The following is a 22,348-nucleotide window of genomic DNA, read 5'->3' as shown; positions in this document are numbered from 1 at the left end:
GGCCGGAGGGACGAGGAGTGCTGAGGCCGCCTAATCCTTACTTATCGATCTGTAATTGGCTGGAGTGGGGGTCCCCGCCCCCAGCCTCCCGCAGCCTGCGCGGCGTGGGGCGACTCCACCTGGGGGTTGCGGCGTGGGAGGGCCGGGGGGAGGGGTGCTGCGCGCGCGAGGAGGTTTGGGCCGGTCCGCGCGCCGTCGCTCCGCCCCGGCTGCGGATTGGCCCAGCGCGGCGTTGATTCTTGCGGCCGCGGCTGACGTCGCCGCCCCCGTCCGGCCGGCTGCCCATTGGTCCAGATCGGGCTCCAATCACTCCGCCCCTCGGCTGGCCCGGGCACCGCTGGGCCCGCCCTCTCCGCCGTGGATTGGCCCGCGGCGGGACCCGTCGGCCGCGGTTGTGTCTGGGAAGGAGAGAAAATGGCGGCGGAGCCGAACAAGACCGAAATCCAGACTCTCTTTAAGAGGCTTCGCGCAGTTCCAACCAACAAGGTGCGTGAGCAGGGGGCGCGCGGAGCCTCTCGTCCCGCTGGGGCCTGAGGGAGGGAGAAGGGCGGAGGTGGGTTGTGTTTCTGGGGTGTCGGCGTCTGGCCTTTATTCGGGGCCCCTGACCATTCGCTCATCGCCTCCTCCACCCAGGCGTGTTTCGACTGCGGCGCCAAGAATCCGAGTTGGGCCAGCATCACGTATGGCGTTTTCTTGTGCATTGACTGTTCCGGGGTGCACCGCTCCCTGGGCGTCCATCTGAGCTTCATCAGGTAGGCTCTCCGCGCCGTTGCCGTGTTTCCACCCGGCCGGCCAGGGCTGTGCGGGCAACAAGGGAGAGTGGCTGCCTCGACTTGGGCCGCTCTGAATTCGGTGGGAAGCCTCCGGGCTGAGAGGGTCCGGTAGCCTCCTGTCGCAGGGAACCACCCGTGTGGGCCCTTTGGCACATGGGCGGTCCCTCCGCCTCTGGGCCAAAACTCCCTCTTTTTTGACGGTCAGACTTGACACTCTGAGCGTTAGTTGGGGGGAAGGGGAGGCATTGACCTTGTTGTTGCTGATACGTTGTTGGCCCGGTGTGTCTCTAGTGAGACTGTAACCCTCCATTAGGGGAAAGCCAAATCCAGGCGTGCGTGCCTGAGAATGTGACCTCCTTTCGGATCTGGGGACATAATTAGTACTCTTTGGAGTAGACGAGTGAAGAGCAGAGTTTTCATGGACAGGGTAGTGTGGAGGAAATGGGGTGATGGCTGATTAATGCTTCCTGGGTGCCTACAGCAGCCTGAGGCCAAGTGACAGGTATCGGGTTGCCAGGGAAATCCTTCTGTTGGTATCTGCTGGTGGGTGAGACGCAGCCCTTGTACACAGGTCCACAGAGTTGGATTCCAACTGGAACTGGTTCCAGCTGAGGTGTATGCAGGTCGGCGGGAATGCCAATGCGGTAAAGCTCCTTCTACTTCCCCCACCTTCCATTCTTCTGCCTCGGTACTAACTTTGCACGACTCCCTAAGAGGCCCTGTCGTTTTCCCTGTTCAGAGGGTTCTTTGTTCTATAACACCACCATAAGCTATTTTCTGAAAACTTCGAAACTGGTCACAGCTTCTCTTAAATGGGTTTCAAATTCCAATTAAACTGGGCAGGTGTTCTTGGGGAAAAGCCACAGGAGTTGGAGCCTTCACAGCCCTTGAGTCTTGTGGGCCTGCCCTGGATGAAGGATGGCGAGGCTGGGAATGGGATGTTGTGCTCAGGCAGCGTTCAGTGAGGCCTGGACTTCAGTCATATCAGAGGATGGCCCGCTGCAAGGTGTTTTTTGCAGGAATTTCGAGAAACTTTGTCTCTGAGAAACCGGTGTTAGTAGCGTGTATCATCCTGGATAGATAGTAACTCCGCTGTCATAAGGAGATGCCTCCTACAGCCAACGCGTTTCCATCTTGAGAATCACCTGTAGCATGCGCTGCTCTCTTCTCTGCTCTCCAGACGGCTTTTTTCCGCCAACATGGATGCACAGCCAATGATGCCAACACCAAATATAATAGCCGAGCTGCCCAGATGTACCGGGAGAAGATCCGGCAGCTGGGGAGTGCGGCCCTGGCTAGGCACGGCACTGATGTAAGTGCCTGTTCTTGGGGCTGGGGCAGGAGGGTTAGGAGTATTCAGAGCCCTGTGTTTTAGGGGTGTCTTCTCCTTTCTAGCTTTGGATAGACAACATGAGCAGTGCCGTTCCTAATCACTCCCCAGAGAAGAAGGACTCTGATTTCTTCACAGAAAACACTCAAGTGAGTGCCCACAAGGAACGGTTTTCCCAGTTGTTCTTGACAAGGAATTTATCAAGGCCAAGGCCTTCTGCGATCATGGCTGCAGATTCCATTTGCTCTGATGTGATGTCTTGGACACCACGTGTGAAGTCCACTGAGCTGGAATGTATGGAGTCCACTGTTCCTGCTGGGTGGGCCTAGGTGTTTCCTCCTCCATAAATGGGGGTGCAGTGTAGCCCTCCTTAGAAATCGACTCCTATCAGTTGGGCTGGTGGGGAAGAGAAGCAGCTTCTTGAAGGTTCAAGAGGTGTCTGGGGCCCCAGACAAGTTTTCCTGGATTCTTCCCCTATAAGAAAGGCACTGTGCTTGGGGACAGTGAATGGATTCCCTCCTCCCCGCCCCACCCCTTTGAGGAGGGTTTCCTCTTTACTGGCCCTGGGTGCTGAAGTTAGACTCTTGGCTTCAATTCCTGTTCTCTACTCGGCATTTCTGTGATGGTGGCCAAGTCACTCAACCTGTCAAAACCTCAGTTTCTAAAATGGCGATGTAGCTCCTTTTAGGGGTTGTAGTGATAATTAAATATATTCATATATGAGGAACCTTTAGATCTGTGCCTGCCTAGGTGGTGGTAGTTAACTGTCTTTAAGTTAGGAGAATGGGCTCTGGCTCTAAGTAAAATAGTGAAGGGGTTGGGGTGGGGGCTGCTTGTTTTCCTGCTTTCTTCCACAGTGAATAGCAACTGTGATCTTGTTTGCTACCCTCCAGTCCCTTTCCTCACGGGCTTGGAGTATGATCTCTTGCCCACAAGGTGCTTGTAGGTCTTGGTGCTTCTTGCCAGCAGGAGTGGCTCACCGAGCCTTCTGTGATCTGGCCTCCTTTTCAGCCCCCTGCCTGGGATGCGCCAGCCACTGAGCCTTCAGGGACCCAGCAGCCAGCCCTGTCTACAGAGAGCAGTGGCCTGACACGTGAGTTCAGCCCAGATTCCAGCCAGGTGCCCTGGTCCTAGGAGAGGACTCAGGGTTTGGAAGGGGACATCTGGCCATGACAATAAGAGCAGGGGTCCTCCTGTATCTTTGGGTGGGCCGGGATTCATTTTAATCCTTGGAGGAAGTGGTAGATATTCCTTTTATCTTTTGGTGGCAAGCTGAGGAAAGCCACTGATTCTCGTCCCATCACTTCTCTCAAGGGGAGGTTGCAGGAAGCTAGGAGCTCATCTCTAACTCCTACCATTGCATCCACAGAGCCGGAGCATGGCCCCAACACAGACCTGCTTGGCACTTCACCCAAAGCCTCACTGGGTCAGTATGCTGGCGGGCGTGGGGTGGCTGGGAGAGGGTGGACCTCAAATGTTCTTTTCAAAGCTCCTGCTGCCTGGCCGTGTGGACAGAGGCCACAGGAGACTAAGCATCTGTCTGATTCTCTGGAGTGGGGACTGTGATTGAAATGGTGGATGCAACACTGATTTTAGAGCCAAGCCCTTTGAATTGATGAATCTGGGTGGGCTGGTGTGTAAGGCCTGGGGTCTGCCTTTGAGTGTGGGGCTGGGTCTAGCCAAAGTGTTGGGGAGGCCAGCATGAGACTGGACGCCTATCCCTGGGCTCTGAGGCAGGGCTGGCTTGTCTGGTGCATTTCCGGAGGTGGAAGGACAGCTCTGAGCTGCCGAAGGCTGGAGGTGACATTGTCCTTTCTCAGCCAGTCCCCCAGCCTGTCCTTTAACTCTTTCTTACATTTTCCTTAGTGTCCTTCAGACTTGGTTCAGGGTGAACAGTCCATTTGCTGACCTCGGCTTGTTCTGTTGACTCTTGGGGGTTGGGGCTGGAACCCAGCAGAGTGACTGTCAGACTGATCCATGAGAAGGCTGGCATAGCTTGGTCTGAAGCAGGGCTTCATAGAGACTGCTGGGCTTGGGAGCTCTGTGGAGGCTCTGGGGTGGGCCTCTTGTTAGCCACAAGTCTGTTTCTCCTCCAGAGTCCATGTATCTGTCAGCTAAAGGGGCCCTTCCTGCCAGAGGTAACTGACAGCTGCTTGGGGAGCCCAGCCCTTGCCCTCAGCTTCCTGCTTTAGAAGCGGAGCCTGGCACTCACCATATGCTCCCTGCCTCGCAGTCTTTGTTTTGGTTCAGGGACTTTGGATGTCTCTGGTGCTTCAGGTCTAGGTTCCTGTCTCACTCTGCTGGGCGCCAGTAAATAACCCCAGCCACGTCTGTCTTTGGCTTGGACACCGCTGGTTGGAGCTGGTGGTGGCAGCTTTGCCTTCCCCTGCCTGAAGCTGTTCTTAGGAGCTCTTGCCATGAAGCTGCATGGTGTATACTGAGCTACTGCCTCTGAGCTGCCTTTGTCTTAGCTCATGCCTACCCATTTCTCCCGCAGAACTGAAAAGCTCCATCATTGGCAAGAAGAAGCCAGCAGCAGCTAAGAAAGGGGTAGGTGGGGAGAGGTGGTATGGTAGAGGGGTTAGGAGCTGGGTGCAGGCTACCTGGGTTCACCCCTTGGCCTTACCACTTACCAGCTATATGACTTTGGCAAAGGTACTGCGTTTCTCCGAACCTCGCCTCTGAAAGGAATTTAAAGATTTAAAGGGATTTAAAGCCTATCTTTGAAGCCTGCTGGAAGGAGTCAGTGAGATGGAGCACATCTAGTGCTTGGCACATACTTGGCCCTGTCAGCATTAACTGCCATCCTCAGGCCTGGGCTCTGCCGGAGCTGTGTGAGCCGCCCATGCCCAGCTCCAGCAGAGCGCTATTGGCCATGCTGGTTGGGCTCCTATTTTTTACCCTAAATTTTAAAAAGGGCCTTTTCCTTGTGGGTGTGGCTACAGTGCCCGAACCTGGGAGGGATCTGAGGAGAGTGTGATTGGGAAGGCCCCTTACGTGATTCTGTTCCCAGCTGGGTGCCAAGAAAGGCCTAGGGGCCCAGAAGGTGAGCAGCCAGAGCTTCAGTGAGATTGAGCGGCAGGCCCAGGTGGCAGAGAAGCTCCGTGAGCAGCAGGCAGCCGATGCCAAGAAGCAGGCGGAGGAGTCCATGTAAGTGTTTGCTGCTGGGGCCTCAGGCTTCTGCGGGGCTTGGTGGGTGGGTAGGTTGGACAGGTCAGGATGGGTGGTGGCCACTGACACCTTTGTTCCTTCTAAGGGTCGCCTCCATGCGTCTGGCCTACCAGGAGCTCCAGATTGATCGTAAGAAAGAGGAAAAGAAGCTACAGAATCTGGAAGGGAAGAAGCGAGAGCAGGCAGAAAGGTTGGGCATGGGCTTGGTATCCCGAAGGTGAGGCTCAGCTCCGGGTGTGGCAGGGAAAGGCTGTTGTTTTCTGGGAACCATTGCGGGGCCTTCGTAGCAGTTGGGGATGCTAGGTTTATTGTTTCTCCAAGTCTGAATAGACCACTTGGCTTATTGTCTTAAAGTCCCTAATGCAGTGCTTGGCGCATAGTAGGTATGTGCTCAGTAAGTCGAATGAGTGAATAGGTATGTGAACAAAACACAGGATCAGGTGTTATTTCAGTATCTTCAAGACACTAGGGTGATTTTTCTTGATGGCACTTTGAGTCTTGGGACAGTTTATTTTTCCAGACCTCCCTGAGAAGTGCGGTGTATTTAGTATCATCTTTAATTCCTTAATCGCTGTCTAGAGATGCCCTTTGTGCTCCCTGTAATACCCTCACATACCCCCACATTGCCAGTGCCCTCAGTTCGGGCGGAATCCTTCCTGTTTCAGAACCACTCGGTTTGCTGTGGTTTTCTTTCTTTCTTTCTTTTCTTTTGAGACAGATTCTTGCTCTGTTTCCTAGGCTGGCGTGTAATGGTGTGATCTCGGCTCACTGCAACCTCTGCCTCCTGGGCTCAGGTGATCCTTCCACTTTAGCCTCCCGAATAGCTGGGACCACGGCCGGGAGCCACCATGCCCAGCTAGTTTTTGTGCTGTTTGTAGAGACAGGGTTTTGCCAGGCTGTCCAGCCTGGTCTCGAATTCCTGGGTTAAGCACCTCGGCCTCCCAAAGTACTGGGATTACAGATGTGAGCCACCACGTCTGGCTGCTATGGCTTTTTATTTTTATTTTTTGAGACGAAGTCTCACTCTGTCGCCCAGGCTGGAGTGCAATGGCACGATCTTGGCTCACTGCAATCTCTACCTCCTGGGTTCAAGTGATTCTCCTGTCTCAGCCTCCCAAGCAGCTGGGATTACAGGTGTGTACCACCATGCCCGGCTAATTTTTTGTATTTTTAGTAGAGATGGGGTTTCACCACGTTGGCCAGGCTGATGTCAAACTCTTGACCTCAAATGATCCACCCGCCTCCGCCTCCCAAAGTGCTGGGATTACAGGCATGAGCCACGGTGCCCGGCTTTCTTTTTTCTTTTCTCTTTTTTTTTTTTTTTTTTTTGAGATGGAGTCTTGCTCTGTCACCCAGGCTGGAGTTCAGTGGTGTGATCTCAGCCCACTGCAGCCTCCGCCTCCCAGATTCAAGCAATTCTCCTGCCTCAGCCTCCTGAGAAGCTGTGATTACAGGCATGTGCCACCACGCCCAGCTTATTTTTGTATTTTAGTAGAGATGGGGTTTCACCATGTTGCCCAGGCTGGTCTAAAACTACTAGCTTCAAATGATCTACCCGCCTCAGCCTCTCACAGTACTGGGATTACAGGCTTGAGCCACGGTGCCCAGTGCTTGGATTACAGGCATGAGCGACATTCGGCCAGAGCATAACATTTTAACTTGAAAGGACATTGGGTCTCTCTCCTTTTCCTGCTTCAGTCGTATAGGAATGACGGGGTTAGTAGATGACTGGGTTATGGGATGACCAACTGGGTTAAGGGATGACCGACTGGGTTAAGGGATGACCAAGGGGTTAAGGCATATGAACAGTTTTTCAGCAGTGCAACAATTGTTTATTTACTGAAACCCAACTCACCCTATTTATTTATTTGAGACAGAGTTTCAATCTCGTTGCCCAGGCTGTAGTGCAATGGTGTGATCTCAGCTCACCATAACCTCCGCCTCCGGGGCTCAAGCTATTCTCTTGCCTCAGCCTCCACACCCGGCTAATTTTGTGTTTTTAGTAGAGACAGGGTTTCTCCATCTTGGTCAGGCTGGTCTTGAACTCCCGACCTCAGGTGATCCGGCTGCCTCGGCCTCCCAAAGTGCTGGGATTACAAGTGTGAGCCACTGTGCCCGGCCCAACTCAGCCCCATTGCAAAATAATCACTCCTTGGGGTTCTTCTAGCTAAAAGCTATAGATATTTTTAAATGAATTGATTTAAATCAAATTAATCCTTGAAGTGTCCTTGCGGAGCCTGACAGAGGAATGAGAGGCATCAAGAGTTGTATTGCCTGCCAACCCTAGACCCCTGTTCTTTGAGAAACCAGACAGCAATTCTAGGTCTTAGTGCATGAGACCAGTGTTTTTTTTTTTTTTTTTTTTTTTTGAGACGGAGTCTCGCTCTGTTGCCCAGACTGGAGTGCAGTGGTGCGATCTTGGCTCACTGCAAGCTCTGCCCCCCAGGTTAACGTCATTCTCCTGCCTCAGTCTCCCAAGTAGCTGGGACTACAGGCACCTGCCACCACGCCTGGCTAATTTTTTTGTATTTTTAGTAGAGACGGGGTTTCACCGTGTTAGCCAGGATGGTCTCAATCTCCTGACCTCGTGATCCGCCCGCCTCGGCCTCCCAAAGTGCTGGGATTACAGGTGTGAGCCATCGTGCCTGGCTTTTTTTTTTTTTTTTTAATAAAGAGTAGGATGATGAAGAACTCATCCTTTGATGCAATCATGTTCATTTCCCTGGTTCTGGGGCATTCCTTCATCCATTCCTTTGCTTTGTGAATCCCATCAGTGAAGGATGGGGTTCGTAGTGCATAAGGCAGGGAGTTGTTCAGGACAGAGACCACTGGTATCTGGTACACATTATGAAAATGGCAACAGGAGCCAGGCATGGTGGCTCACGCCTATAATCCTGGCACTTTGGGAGGCCAAGGCGGATGGATTGTCTGAACTCAGGAGTTTGAGACCAGCCTGGGCAATGTGGTGAAACCTTGTCTCTACTGAAAAAACACAAAGAATTAGCTGGGTGTGGTGACGTGCACTGTAGTCCCAGCTACTCGGGAGGCTGAGGCACGAGAATCGCTTGAACCCGGGAGGCAGTGGTTGCAGTGAGCCAAGATTGCACCACTGGACTCCAGCCTGGGCGACAGAGTGAGAATCTGTCTCAAATAAATAAATAAATTAAATAAAATTATAACAGGCAAACCATCGCTGGCCAGGGAACTCCTACGTTGAATAAACAAAGCTGATGTGTAAAGAATTCTGAGGTGTGCTTCACAGGTCACCACACACAGCTAGCCTTCTGTTGGCCCCTGGCCCAGCCCTGTGCTTGGGTAAGGACAGAAGGCTCTGGGTGACGCTCCGTGAAGGAGAACCCAGTCGCTGGGCGTTGTCTCCGCTTGTGCGGTGATGCTAATGCCTATCCTTTGGTCTCATGCCTGGCTCTGCTTTGCTGCGCAGCTCTGTCTCCCACTCCGTGCTGTCTGAGATGCAGGTGATCGAGCAGGAAACCCCAGTGAGTGCAAAATCCTCTCGCTCGCAGCTGGACGTGTTTGACGATGTTGGTACTTTCGCCTCTGGACCCCCAAAGTAAGGCCGTTTTCTAGCTGTAAACTTGGCTGCTGTGTTCCTCATCAGGCTTCCCTGAGCCACTCTACTGTCTCCCTAGGTACAAGGACAACCCCTTTTCCTTAGGGGAAAGCTTTGGTTCCCGCTGGGATACAGATGCTGCCTGGGGTATGGACAGGGTAGAGGAGAAGGAGCCAGAAGTGACCATCTCAAGCATCCGGCCTATTTCAGAAAGGTAGAGTGGGCTGTTTGTTCTTTTTTCTTTCTTTCTTTTTTTTTTTTTTTTTTTTTTTTTTTGAGACGGAGTCTCGCTCTGTCACCCAGGCTGGAGTGCAGTGGCGCGATCTCGGCTCACTGCAAGCTCCGCCTCCCGGGTTCACGCCATTCTCCTGCCTCAGCCTCTCCGAGTAGCTGGGACTACAGGCGCCCGCCACCACGCCCGGCTAATTTTTTGTATTTTTAGTAGAGACGGGGTTTCACCGTGGTCTCGATCTCCTGACCTCGTGATCCGCCCGCCTCGGCCTCCCAAAGTGCTGGGATTACAAGTGTGAGCCACCGCACCCAGCCCTTTTTGTTTTTGTTTTTTTTTTTTAAACAAGCTGAAGGTAGAGAAGTCTAAGGCAGCACTGTCTAGAAGAACTTTCTGTGGTGCTGGAAGTGTTCTCTGTGGTGTTTAATATGGCAGCCACTGCTGTGTGGCTGTGAGCCCTTAGCATGTTGGTGCCACTGAGCAACTGAATTTCTAATGTAGTTTAATTTCTGATAAACGTAAATAGCCACCAGTGGCTGGTGCCTGCCTCATTAGACAGGGCAGCAGTCAGGCTTCGGTTTGAGTTGTGCTTTGTCATCACAGAGGGCCTGGCAGCTTATTTTGCTTGGGGTCCGTTTCTCTGGCAGGAGGATCCTGATTTTATGCTTCAGTCCTGACCTCCTTTCAAGGGTTTTATGTCTCCAGCCCCCTTCTTATTTTTTAAAACCCTACTCCATCTTAATCTGGGATCTGTTTAGTTGACATAATATCTGTGAGTTATCCCTGTAGAAAATGGGAACGTAACTACTTCACAGGGTCTCCGGAAATACCTGGCCCAGTGTCCACATACTCAGCGTGAGATGAAAGCGGTCATCTCCCTTTCCACACCAGGATGCTTTTGAGAGTAAAGGGGGCAGTTTGCTATTCATAGTTACGACAAGAGTAGGTTTAAAGCCAGGCAGACTGACACATATGCTCATTGTAGTACTAGGCAAGTTGTCACTAGGATTAGGGTAGCAGCAGTTGTGTGGCCTCCTGAATGCTGACGAAGCTGTGTGATTTTGGGCAGGAGCCTAGGCCGCTGTATTTCCACCCTGCCTGGTGCAGATTACTAAGCTCTCTGGGCCTTGGCCTCAATGTGGAGAAGGGTGACTCCTCACCAGGGGAGAGGGGCCCAGAGTCACAGAGCCACAGACAGAATGGGACCTGGTAACCCGTCACCAAAAGGCCACTGGTGCTCTGTTTGGCCTCTGTACTCTGCCTCCCTGATGATAACGGGAGGAGTCTGAGATGTTCCACATCTTCCCCTCAGAGCCACAAACCGGAGGGAAGTGGAGAGCCGGAGCTCAGGCCTCGAGTCTAGTGAGGCGCGTCAGAAATTCGCAGGAGCCAAAGCCATCTCATCTGACATGTTCTTTGGGCGGGAGGTGGATGCGGAGGTAAGTGGGGCTGTCTGCCCTGAGGTCCGAGGCAGCGGGCAGAAGCACAAGCTTTCTCCCTGCCGCTGCTTTGGGCTTTAGCACCAGGAGGGCCTGGCCTGTGTGAGTCCTTGGGTCATCAGCCCCAAGATCCCCAGGCCTGGCCTTTTCCTCACCACAGTATGAGGCCAGGTCTCGGCTGCAGCAGCTCTCGGGCAGCAGTGCCATCAGCTCTTCAGACCTCTTTGGGGACATGGATGGAGCTCACGGAGCAGGTAGGGCCCTGGTAGGGTGGCAGGCACCAAGTGAGGCCTGGGAGCAGGGCGGGAGGGCCCTGCTGTGACTGGAAAGGGCTTCTTGCTGGGCGCTGGGTCACCCTGCCCTTGCTTTTACAGGAAGTGTATCTCTGGGAAACGTGCTGCCTACAGCGGACATTGCCCAGTTTAAGCAGGGTGTCAAGTCTGTGGCCGGGAAAATGGCTGTGCTGGCCAATGGTGTGATGAATTCCTTGCAGGTGAGGCTGATGTGGGGCCTAATGAGGAGTGCTGGGAGGTTTGCCCTTCGCCACCACATAGAGACACTGCTACTGCCCGGCCCCGCTGAGCCTTAAGAGCATTTTCGGCTGGGTGTGGTGGCTCACGCCTGTAATCCCAGCACTGGGAGGCTGAGATGGGTGGATCACTTGAGGTCAGGAGTTTGAGACCAGATTGAACAACATGGCAAAACGCCATCTCTACTAAAAATATAAAATTAGCTGGGCGTGGTGGCGTGCACCTGTAATCCCGCTACTCGGGATGCTGAGGCAGGAGAATTGCTCGAAAGGTTGTAGTGAGCCAAGATCATGCCACTGCACTCCAGCCTGGGTGACAGGAGTGAAACTCTGTCTCAAAACAAAACAAAACAAAACAAAAAAAAACCACAAACAAAAAAGCAAGAGTCTAGAGGCATTTTCTTGGAGGGCAGCTTCCTTCCTTTCAGCTCCGTGCCAGGGCCGGGCCTCTCCAAGATGCCTCTGTGTCTGCCATGATCTTCCCCGGCCTTGTCACCTGTACCGCACTTTCTCTTCTCTTCCCAGCTTCTGTGAGGCCAGGCAGGGCTTCCCTGCTGTCGGGTGCCCGAGTGGCCGCTGCCCCAGCTCTCACCGTGGACTCCTGCCTCACCGGGCTGTCCAGCCCTTGCCTCCCCAGTCTAGCTGTGGAGTGCTGGGGCAGGCAGTGTGTTTGCTGGGAAGCTGCTGCAGCTTAGAGCCTCTGACTTTGTTTGTTTTCTCCTCCCTCGCCCCCAGGATCGCTATGGTTCCTACTGATCCGAGCTCTGTGGCTCAGGCTTACGATGGTGACGGCAGCAAGAACTCCACAGTTCCCAGGCTGGGGATGCTTTGCCCTGTGGAAGCTGGGGAGGATTTGTTACTTTGTATGTGTGGTGTGTGTGTGGGGTGGCCTTTGAGGCGCTCACTCCTGTGAGGGGAATGGTCAGTACCAGCCCTTGTCCTCTGCCTGTGGACTGAGCCCTTTATTCCCTCTCACACCACCCTCCGTGTGTTAGACTCTCGTCCTTCTGTCCTGCCCCCACAGTTGCTGCTCACTTGTCCTGCCATACTGGGAAAGGGGGTTCCCCCACGATGGCTTATTCTGGGTCCAGCCTTTCCCCAAGTAGGGAAAGCGGAAGGTAGAAGGCTTTTTTTGCTGGCTCTAGGGTTCTTCTAGTTCGAGGGCTTGGGTCTCCATCCTCTGGAACCAGGGGGATGCCTGGAAGGAGTTCGCTGTAGACCCGTCCCCTGGGGAAAGAGGCTGCGGACTTGCTGCTGCTGCTGCCAGTGGCCTCTTCTAGGTGCCGGGAGAGGGTGAGGGAGGGGAAGGACCTTTGTCTGGGCGTTACCAAGGGCTGGAAACTTTACCTGGTACCTAAAGGTTTCATTTGGGATCAGACCGGAGACCCACGGATTCTCCCGTCTCACCACCCCTTTCTACAGTAAGCACTTGGAAGATTGTTTCAGGGTGTCTCAGGGTCCCTCTGTACCATCTGCTGTGGAATGCAGGACCCTCTGTGACATTCTCTGTCCCTTCTTCCCCTGGTGGGTGGCCATGGAGGGTCTTGTCTGCTGTGATTCGACTCTGGATGCTGTGAGCTTGATGCTGGCCAGGGAAGCAGAGGATGTGAGGGGCAGAGGCAGGCTCCTGGGGCTGAGCTCCTTCCTCTGCATCATTCTGGGCTTGGGGGCCAGGACAGCACCTGCCAGTGAGAGCTGTGGGCCTCACCCTGTGGCAGCTGAGCCAAGCACTGTGTCATTCTTGGTGCCATCTTCCGCTGCCGCAGGGGCAGTCTCAGCCCGGCCCCCACCTTTGGGTTGTAGGTTGGGCTCCCAAGCAACACAGACCACTCTTCCCCTTGCCCCTCCCCCAGAGGGACTTGACTTTTGTTCTGGACTGTTTGTATTGAGACAAAGTGGTGTCAAAATAAAGCCCCTGCAGGGCCTGGCTCCCTGTTGGTCTGAGTGAAGCAGTGTCCTCTGGATCCTGCCTCCCTGCCCAGTGCCGGACCCTGGCCTCACTCTCGGGGCTCCCACCGGTAATGGTAGGGCGTCGGTACCGAAGCTGGGGACACTCTCTCCAGGGCCTCCTGCTTCTCTCTTCTCTGAAAGCCAAAGGCCCCTGGCTCCTTGGCTCTGTGCTGCCGTGAGGTCCGGTGCAGCTTCGACCTCACCACCCTGTGGCACGCAGAGGAAAGAGCTCGCATTAGTTGGCCCTTTAACTGGCTGGCTGAGGGCGAGTGAGCAACCCCCGCAGTCCTACCCCTTGTCACAGCAGTAGGCTTGACTGGGGATGGGTTTCAGTGGAGTTTAAGAAATATTTAAGACTGGGTACAGTGGCTCGTGGCTGTCATCCCAGCACTTTGGGAGGCCGAGGCAGGTGGATCACTTGAGGCCGGGAGTTTGAAACCAGCCTGGCCAACGTGGTGAGACCCCATTTCTACTAAAAATACAAAAATTAGCGGCGGGGGTTCGGTGGTGCATGCCTGTAATGCTAGCTACCCAGGAGGCTGAAGCACGAGTCACTTGAACCCGGGAGGCAGAGGTTGCAGTGAGACTAGATTGCGCCACTGCACTCCAGCTTGGGTGACAAAGTAAGACTCTGTCTCAAAGAAAAAATTACATATATACACATATATATACAGACACACATACTCTTAGGCGTTAATGGAACCCTTTAAATTTGGGAAGAAAAGATGTGTGTGTGTAAATCTTTAGCTTGGCCACCCCTTTCTCTTCTGAAACATCTCTGTGCCACCTTAGGAGTCCTCACAGTAGTTACAGACCACTGGTCTGGGAAGTGGATGATTAGAGAGGATGGGCAGAGGGAGCCAGGGGGCTCTAAGCCAGGGATTTGCAGAGTGTAGGTTTGGGACTCATTCAGCTTTGGGATTGTCTGGAATTTCTGGACTCCATCCCAAGTTGGTAGAGTTAGAGTCTCTGGAGCTTGGTAATTTGCATTGTCCGTAGGCTTCCCTGTGATTCTGAGGACACCAGGATTTGAGAACCGTGTCTCTTATGGGCTGTGCATCATGGTGGGCCTAGAGAGCTCATCACGCAGCCTGAGCCTTTTTTTTTTTTTTAAGATGGTCTCATTCTGTCACTCAGACTGGAGTGCAGTGACACGATCATGGCTCACTGCAGCCTCAACCTCCTGGGCTCACGTGATCCACCTTGGTCTCTCAAGTAGCTGGGACTACAGGTGCAAGCTACCATGCCTGGCTAAGTTTATTTTGTAGAGATAGGGTCCCACTGTGTTTCCCAGGGTTGTCCTGAACTCCTGGGCTCAAGCAGTTGGCCCACCTTGGCCTCCCAAAGTGCTGGGATTACAGGCAATGAGTCACCGCATCCTGGAGCAGCTTCGGGGCTGGAATGCTGAGTCTTGGCCTCAGCCCTGCAGGGGTTTGGGAGGCAGTTCCTGTAATGATCCGTTCTGGCTAAGGATGAGCCCAAGGAAATGGGTATGCCTAGTAGTGGTGACATCCACCTTCAGAGGAGGCAGCCCTCAATCCAAAGAAGTTGAAGACACTTGTCCTTACCTGCCTCCAGTATTGGCTGGGATGTGTCGGCCCCAGGCTGTGTCTTTCAGCTGCATCCCACTGTCCTAGCCCCAAGCAGGTGCGTGGCAAATGTTGACTGAAGACCTGGCTTGAAGGCTGTGCAGTATTAACCCTTTATGGCCACGGTCTTTCTTTAAAGTTACGGGAACCTGGCCTCGGACCCTCTGAACCTGTTTCCTGAAGGCCATTCCAGCTGTGAGCACTTCTCCTCTGGAAGGTCGCTCTTGTGTGAAGCTAGGCCCCTCTGCTTGTTGTCTGAGGCAGGTCCCCGGGTCTGAGTGGGCCACTACCTCCTAGCCCTGCCAGAAAAGCACCGAAAACCCAAACTCCCCCTCTCCCTTCTCCCCTCAGCCTAGGAGCTTTAGACTCACCACTTACCAGACACGAGGGACTTTATTCATTTCACATGTTTAGCTATTTATTAGACACAAAGGGGTCAAGACTTGAAGCAGTTTTTGCAAGTGAAATAATCGTCGAGCCCACCCGTCTCCATACTACCAAGGCTACTGGCTGTTCTCCAGCAGAAGGCCACAGCGGTTAGGTACTTGCGTCACAGGTGTCACCCTTGATGGTGCAAGGCTCTGCGTGGCTATTCGGGTTCTCCCCCTTAATGGAGTTGCTGTGAGGAGATGAACCTTACTGGGGGACCAGTAGAGGCTGGCTCAGAAGAGACTGCTCTTAAGAGGTTAGGAGGACTAACAGGCTACGGCGTGATAAAGTGGCCTCAGCAGAGTCTGTCAGCTTGGGGCCTGACTGAAGTTCACAGGCTGATAGGGCCAGGGAGAGCAGGCCATTCACCTTCCAGGGCCACTGGCTGGGCTGATCATCAGAGCCCCTCTGGCCGTTCTTGGGGCTGTTATTCGCCTTGTCAGCAGCAGAGGGCAGCACAGCAAGGTGCTGGAGAGGAGGCTGGGTGGGCACACCAAGGGCTGGGTGGGAGCAGGTACAGGGCGTGCGGCAGGACTCTTCGGACTCCTCAAGTTTCCGACTCGTCCGTCTCTTCAGTGGAGCCATCGCTCTCTCCATCCACTTTTCGGGAATGATGGAGAGGTCTCCAGGGGGAGCCAACCCGGGGAGGGGTCCGGGAAGGCAGGCAACTGGCCTCTGGACTGGCTGTGACCGAGTTGACCAGGCCTGGGACCTGGGCCAGCCTGAAGAAGGGAAGAAGCCTGGAGGGCAGCGAGAGGCCTCCTGTCCAGAGAGCAGGGCCTCCATGCCCACTCTTAACACTAGGGTAAACCCCTGGGCTGCAGCCCCCAAAGGACTCAGAGGGAGGGACACCTCAGGCCTCCACTGGCCCCCAGACCCTTCCCTGGCAGATGCGGGATGTTACAGACAAGTGGTGTTGGCCCCAGATGGGGCGCAGCCCTGTCCGACCCGTCTGGTCCCCACGAGGGGGCAGCATCCTCCCACTTGACACTTACAGCCGTTCCAGCTCTTCGTCCATTGCTGGGTCGTGCATCAGATCCCCCTTGTCAGGCAAAGCTCCTAGGAGATCATTGGGGGCACAGTAGTTAATCCCAGGGCCCTTCAGCCAGGCGACAGATTCCTCCATGCCCCTCACCTTCACGGCTGCCTGTTCTGCTGACCCTGCGAGGGCTGATCTAAAGATCTGAGGACTGCTAGAGGGGCCAAGAACAGTCACGGAGCAGGAAGGTCCTCGCTGCCGCTTGATACATTTATTGAATCCCACTGCCCACTTTCCCTGCCTGGGGCAGACACCACGGCCAAGGAGTGTGGTGATCCCCTTCCAACACCAGGTGGTGGTTGTGACCTGGTGCTGGGAGTTGAGTTCTTCCTTGAGGCCTCAGGTACTGGGCTGAAAAGGATATGGTCCAGGCTAAGCCCAAAGGTCAGACGTTACCTAATTTTGTGTGCCCAAATCAGGGTGACCCCACTTTGGAGACAGATGGTTAAAAAAAAAAATGCTGCCTCTGCTTCTCCAAGGAGGATCTCAGGGGCAAGAGGAGAAGGCTGGGTCAGGGCCAGAATTAACCAGGCACAGGCAGATTTCCCCTTTGTCCAAATCTTTTTCAGATGATGCCTCCTGGGCCCTCTTGCCCTAAGTTAGTGGTTTTCAAAGTACATCTCATAGAACCCTCTCATTTGTGGGGTGCCCTGGGGACTAAGGGAACAGGGCTGACCTTCTCCGTGACGCGTCAACCAGCGTGTCTCCAGATTTCTATTTTAGAAGCCGGAGATGCAGGTGAGGCCTGAGACCACACGCTTGTTTCTGTCTCCCATTCCATCCAACCACCCAACGTTAGTGTGCAGTAAAAGTGGTTGAATGAGAGTGACTTTTTTTTTTTTGAGACAGAGTTTTGCTTTGTCACCCAGGCTGGAGTACAGTGACCATGGATCACTGCAGCCTCGACCTCCCATGCCCAAGCGATCTTCCCACCTCAGCCTCCTGAGTAGCTGAGACCAATGGTACATGCCACCACACCCAGCTAATTTTTTTTTTTTTTAAAGAGATGGGGTTCTCCTGGCCGGGCGTGGTGGCTCACACTTGTAATCCCAGCACTTTGGGAGGCCGAGGCGGGCGGATCATGAGGTCAGGAGATCTAGACCACGGTGAAACCCTGTCTCTACTAAAAATACAAAAAAATTAGCCGGGCGTGGTGGCGGGCGCCTGTAGTCCCAGCTACTCGGAGAGGCTGAGGCAGGAGAATGGCGTGAACCCGGGAGGCGGAGCTTGCAGTGAGCCGAGATCGCGCCACTGCACTCCAGCCCGGGCGACAGAGCAAGACTCCGTCTCAAAAAAAAAAAAAAAAAAAAAAAAAAAGAGATGGGGTTCTCCCTATATTGCCCAGGCTGGTCGTTAACTCCTGGGCTCACGGGATCCTCTTGCCTTAGCCTCCCAAAATGCTGGGATTACAGGTGGAGCCACCATGTCTGGCTATCAGTGCTTATTTATTTATTTATTTGATGGAGTTTTGCTCTTGTTGCCGAGGCTGGAATGCAATGGTGCGATCTTGGCTCAACGCAACCTCCGCCTCCCTGGTTCAAGTGATTCTTCTGTCTCAGCCTCCCCAGTAGCAGGAATTATAGGCATGTGCCACCACAACTGGCTAATTTTGTATTTTCAGTAGAGACGAGGTTTCTCCATGTTGGCCAGGCTGGTCTCGAACTCCTGACCTCAGGTGATCCACCGCCTCGGCCTCCCAAAGTGCTGGGATTACAGGCGTGAGCCACCACACCCAGCCAGTGTCCTTTTTAAAAGCCCTTAGAAAAGGGGGATGAGGTTAGTCCAGGCTGTGACCCAGTTGCTAATTGGCTTTTCCTTCTCCTTCCTAGTGGCTGCTACTGGTGGGAAGAAAGGGTGGTCATAACTAGGAGTATGAAAGAACACCAGGGCAGATCCCACCCGCCTCCCCCTTACTCTTGATTCCTGACTCTTTTGCTTGTTTTTGTTTTTTTTTTTCTTTTTTGAGACTGTCTTGCTCTGTCGCACAGGCTGGCGTGCAATGGCGTGATCTCAGCTCATCGCAACCTCCGCCTTCTGGGCTCAACCGATTCTCATGCCTCAGCCTCCAGAGTAGCTGGGATTACAGGTGCGGGCCACTATACCCAGCTAATTTTTGTATTTTCAGTAGAGATGGGGCTTCACCATGTTGGTCAGGCTGGTTTCGAACTCCTGACCTCAGGTGATCCACCTGCTTCAGCCTCCTAAAGTGCTGGGATTACAGGCATGAGGCACCACGCCCGGCCTGTCAATTGCCTCCTTTCTAGTCTTAGTCCAGCGGGTAACCTTGGCTACCCACTTCAGTTAGTTGAGGGCTCCCCAGACCTGTGCATGCCCCAAGCACTGACTCAGAATAACCAGGCTGTGGGTAGCGTGCAGTTCAGCCTGCTGGGGCTGTGCCTGTGTACCCCAGAGCATCCCTGGCTAACTGTATATTGTGTAAAATATAAAGCATCCAGCACAGTACTTAGCCTGCTGTGGTTGGCATTTAGTGAATGTTAACTTTCCTTCCCTTAATCCCATTCCCTCAACTGGCAAAAGGAAGGGGGATGCTGTGTGTCTTTTCCTTGAGACTCAGGCACCTGGGATCCCAAGCACAGCAGGAAGATCTCTCGAGACACAAAAGAGAACCCCTTGCTAGGCATAGTGGTAATCCCAGTCCTTTGGGAGAACAAGGTGAGGGGATCCCTTGAGCCCAGGAGTTTGAAACCAGCCTGGGCAACATGGTGAAACCCAGTCTGTGCAAAAAACACAAAAATTTTCCAAGATAGTGGCGCATGCCTGTAGTCCCAGCTACTAGGGAGGCTGAGGTGAGAGCGTCACTTGAGCCCGGGAGGTCGAGGCTGAAGTGAGCTGAGATTGTACACAGCACTCCAGCCTGGGCAACAGAGCGAGACTCAAAAAAAAAAAAAAAAAAAAAAAAAAAAAAAAAAGCAAAAAAACCCAAAACCCTTAAACTCTAGTAGAATGGAGGCTTACTGGCTCTTGCCTTAGGAGAGCAGTGGCTGTGGGAGGGGGAACAGTGGGGTGGATGGAGAAGGCTCAGTGAAAAAAAACAGCAGGTAGGAAAAACTGGGCCACTGCAGGCTTCCCCCACTTTTGTTTTTCTCCCTTTCAGATTAATCAGATTTTTTTTTTTCAGCTTGGAAAAAAGGTCTCCGCAGACACACCTTTGCCCTGTTTATAAATGGGATTCAGGTCTCTTTGATATATAATCTCTAGCACTACTGAGTAAATAGTCCTGTGTCTGCCCCACCTGCAGGCCGCTCCCCAAAGCAGAGCTGGGGTTCCCTGAGGAGGGGCTGGGCGCCTTTGCTGTGGGGAGGTGGTTTCATGTTGGGGCAGGGCCGCAGGCAGGGAAGGCGGTCCCCTACCATGGGAATGTGTAAGAGCCATGTTTTGTCGCCATGGTCCTGCTCCCTGGGATTGAGTCTGGCCCTGGGAAGTCAAGGCAGAGATGGTGATGCCCCTTCCCCCATGGAGCCGTGTTGCCAACGGAGGCCAGCTGCTCCCTGTGTTGTGCGGCAGGAGAGGCTGACGGCTGCTAGCTCTGACTTACCGAGGGCTTGGTTGATTCCATGGTGCTTTGAGAGAGCCATGAGGAATCCGTAGAAGGTCAGCCTCTGAACGTTGCTGAGGGCCTCTTTGACAAGTGCTGGGGGTGGGCAGCTAAGAAGGAGAGATGCCACATTCAGAGCCTAGCCAGCCTCAGGGCCACCTCTGATCCCTACTTTCAGGTTCACGAGGATACCCACAGCCAAGCCAGGGACCTGCCTTAGGAGCCCCAAGGCCCTGGGGGGTCCAGGCCTTCACTGTGGTCAGGAGGGGCTGGCACGTTCACCAACTGGTGCTCTCACCGGGGCGGGGAGTGGGGGTGGGAAATGGCTACAGGAAACCAAACCCATGCTCAGTCCCTAAGGGTACTTGTGCCACACAGGACAGCTTACCCCTCTCTTTGTGTAGGAAAGTTTTATGCAAGGAGTACTCTTTCCTTCTCTAAAATGTTAAGGCCAGTCTGTCACCCAGTAAATCGGTCAACTACAGTGGTCTTGCCTGAGTGAAAGCAGTCGTTTTGAAGTGAGCTAATTGGGAGCCTTTCAGTCAACAACTGGTCTGGGGGCAAATGGGACAGTTACATTACGACCAGCAAGGGCCCTAGAATGCCTGGGCCGCACAGAACATCCTGCGGAGCTCTGTTCCGCAGCGGCAGTCCGACCCCCTGGGGGGCTGGGGGCTGCATGCCCGTTCCTCACCTGAACTTGTGCCGCTCACACAGGTTTTCCAGACACTGGTAGAACAGCGACGCCTCCACGCCCTCCAGCATGCCGGCCTCGCCCAAGGCAGGTCGTTGGCGGTGCTGCCCACTGGACGACGTCGGCACAATCACTGTGTTGGGGTTCTTGCCTGACAGCAGGTCCTCATAGATGGCAGCCACACTGTCCAGGAATTCTGGAACCATGGGGGCAGGGATGTGGACAGCTCAGGCAGGGAGGACATGGTTTGTCTGTTCACTATGTCCTCCCTTCTCAGTCAGCCCAGTTCCACACCAGCCTCAGTGCTCAGGGCATGGCGTCCTGAGAGCAGAAGTTCTCAACCTTGTTTGACAACACACTGATGAGAGATGACAGCAATCTGTGTTTTTGCTCAAATGTCCCATCCTTGGCTCAGTTGTTCTGGAGCAGGTGAGACCTGCCATTGCACACTTTCATGGCACCGTAGGCTTTTTTTCTGGCACTTGGCCAGTGAGGAGCTTTCTGTGTCATTAATTGTCTAATCTGTCTCCTTGCTGGAATGCACAAAGGCGGCATCATGCCTTGTTGGCCTCTCCTGCCTAGCACTGTGCTTGGCACATATGAAGGCCATAAATATTTTTTGGAGGAGTGAACATGAGTATGCTCCCACGGGTAAGCCCCACGTTGTACGGCCACCTGCCCCTCCACCTCGAGAAGGCGTGTTGGAATACCAGCGAGGAACAGAGAAAGCCTGGAAGCTGCTGATGAGTCAGTCATTTGAAATGGTTTTCAAATTTCATAGTTGAGCCATTGTTAGAACTGCTGACTTATGGCCCATCTCGTCTCTACACACACTGCTGGGCCGTGTCAGTAATGCTCCTAGCCCAATGTGGTGGCTGTCCCATCCCCTCTGCGGTCGCTGTGAGAAGAGGGCTGGGGAGACAGTGAGGGGAAAATGTTCTCCCAGACATGGCAGCTCCCTCTCTAGGGCCCAAGAGCTTCAGAGAAATGGGAAATGACTGGTGCTGCTAAGAGCAGGTGGTGAGACCCCAGGCTCCAGCCCCTGCCTGTACAGCCCTTGGGCTGCCATCAAGTAAACAGAATGTGGCGCCCAAGTGAGGCCAGAGCTGGCTGAGGACACCGGTTGGCAGGAAGGCCACCTCTAGGATCTAAGGACAGCCTTCTATTTACTGGAAGAGCCTGTTTTAAGCAAGTTTGTTTATGAACGTAGTCAGCAATCTGTAAACCCAGCACTCCATTTGATGTCTCTGTGCGTGAGCTGGTGTATATTTATATTTATTTGTCTATATTTATTCCATCTGATTCCAGAGAGACTTAAGGGTGCAGCTGGGTGAATTGGGGAGCAGAGTGGGAGTGTGACAAAGGACTGGTGTGTGCTTTTTTAAAGCTGTGGGGTGGAGGAGAATGTGCACCCAAACGCACGATCAATTGCCAAGGGAGAGACCCTTGAAGGCAGTAAAATAGCAGCGAGCTTGGGAACGCTGGCTTTGGAGTCAGCCTTCAGGTCTGGTCTCCACCACTTATGAGCTGCATGACTGGCTACTTACTTCTGTGAGCTTGTCTCTGAAAGGACTCTCTCTCAAGGCTGTTGTCAAGATTAAAGTCAGTGCTGTGCCGGGGACATAGTAAGTTTTCAGTAAGCAGTGAATGCTGTGGATGCTGTGGATGTTGTTATTGTCATTATCACTTAAACTGATTTGTTGTGTTGCTAACTGAAAACACTGCGGTGTTCAGTGTCTTCAGGAGGCTGAGGAAGTCGGCTCTGCAGACTGAATCTTGTGACCACCACTGAACGCTAGACAATCTGTTAGCGACCTGCAGTGAAGCACACCCCCAAAGGAAGTGGGGAAGAGAAACGTGCGTGCCAGGCACACAGATGGGCAGGGCAGCAGGGCGGGACAGGGAGGCAGGGTCCTGTGCAGAGCCACATGGAGCCCCGGAACACTCACCTGAGTAGTAAAACTGGATCTGGAAGGCAAAGAGGAAATCTGAAAAAGACATCAAGCAGTCCATGGCATCGTCCATGAGCACAATCCTGAAGGGGAAAGA

At 53.6% G+C, this 22,348-nt stretch overlaps 2 protein-coding genes across 5 annotated transcripts in view; one reads left to right on the top strand and one right to left on the bottom strand.

The window, feature by feature from the left end:
* Nucleotides 1–242: 242 nt before the first annotated feature.
* Nucleotides 243–12,991, top strand: ARFGAP2 (ADP ribosylation factor GTPase activating protein 2). 3 transcript variants are annotated; one of them, XM_012504679.2, is made up of 17 exons: nt 243–486; nt 634–752; nt 1,345–1,417; nt 1,954–2,085; nt 2,169–2,252; nt 3,115–3,196; nt 3,473–3,529; nt 4,200–4,241; nt 4,601–4,653; nt 5,117–5,253; nt 5,360–5,491; nt 8,717–8,845; nt 8,925–9,059; nt 10,387–10,513; nt 10,674–10,767; nt 10,888–11,006; nt 11,778–12,991. In XM_012504679.2, exons 1-17 carry the CDS (start codon nt 415–417, stop codon nt 11,796–11,798), a joined length of 1,608 nt encoding a protein of 535 aa, XP_012360133.2. In that variant the 5' UTR covers nt 243–414; the 3' UTR covers nt 11,799–12,991. The 3 variants fall into 3 exon arrangements, with proteins under 3 accessions (XP_012360133.2, XP_003279009.2, XP_030685530.1); XM_003278961.4 differs by lacking the exon at nt 4,200–4,241; XM_030829670.1 differs by lacking the exons at nt 243–486; nt 1,345–1,417 and having other exon boundaries at nt 663–752.
* C15H11orf49 (chromosome 15 C11orf49 homolog) overlaps nt 12,912–22,348 on the bottom strand; it is a 231,209-nt gene continuing 221,772 nt past the window's right edge. Inside the window, exons 5-9 of one of the 2 annotated variants that reach the window (XM_030829681.1) lie at nt 22,249–22,334; nt 20,300–20,495; nt 19,606–19,715; nt 16,006–16,069; nt 12,912–13,199 (exon numbers count right to left, since the gene is read on the bottom strand). In XM_030829681.1, the coding sequence (XP_030685541.1) occupies nt 13,040–13,199; nt 16,006–16,069; nt 19,606–19,715; nt 20,300–20,495; nt 22,249–22,334 (616 nt within the window). In that variant the 3' untranslated portion in view covers nt 12,912–13,039. Of the gene's footprint in view, nt 13,200–14,955; nt 15,733–16,005; nt 16,070–19,605; nt 19,716–20,299; nt 20,496–22,248; nt 22,335–22,348 lie in introns of those variants that run through there. The other variant, XM_030829680.1, reaches the window with a different exon arrangement.

Source organism: Nomascus leucogenys, chromosome 15 (assembly GCF_006542625.1).
Source record: "Nomascus leucogenys isolate Asia chromosome 15, Asia_NLE_v1, whole genome shotgun sequence".
Lineage (NCBI taxonomy): Eukaryota > Metazoa > Chordata > Mammalia > Primates > Hylobatidae > Nomascus > Nomascus leucogenys.
Note: the sequence above shows the minus strand (reverse complement) of the source record. Positions and strands in the feature narration are given on the sequence as shown.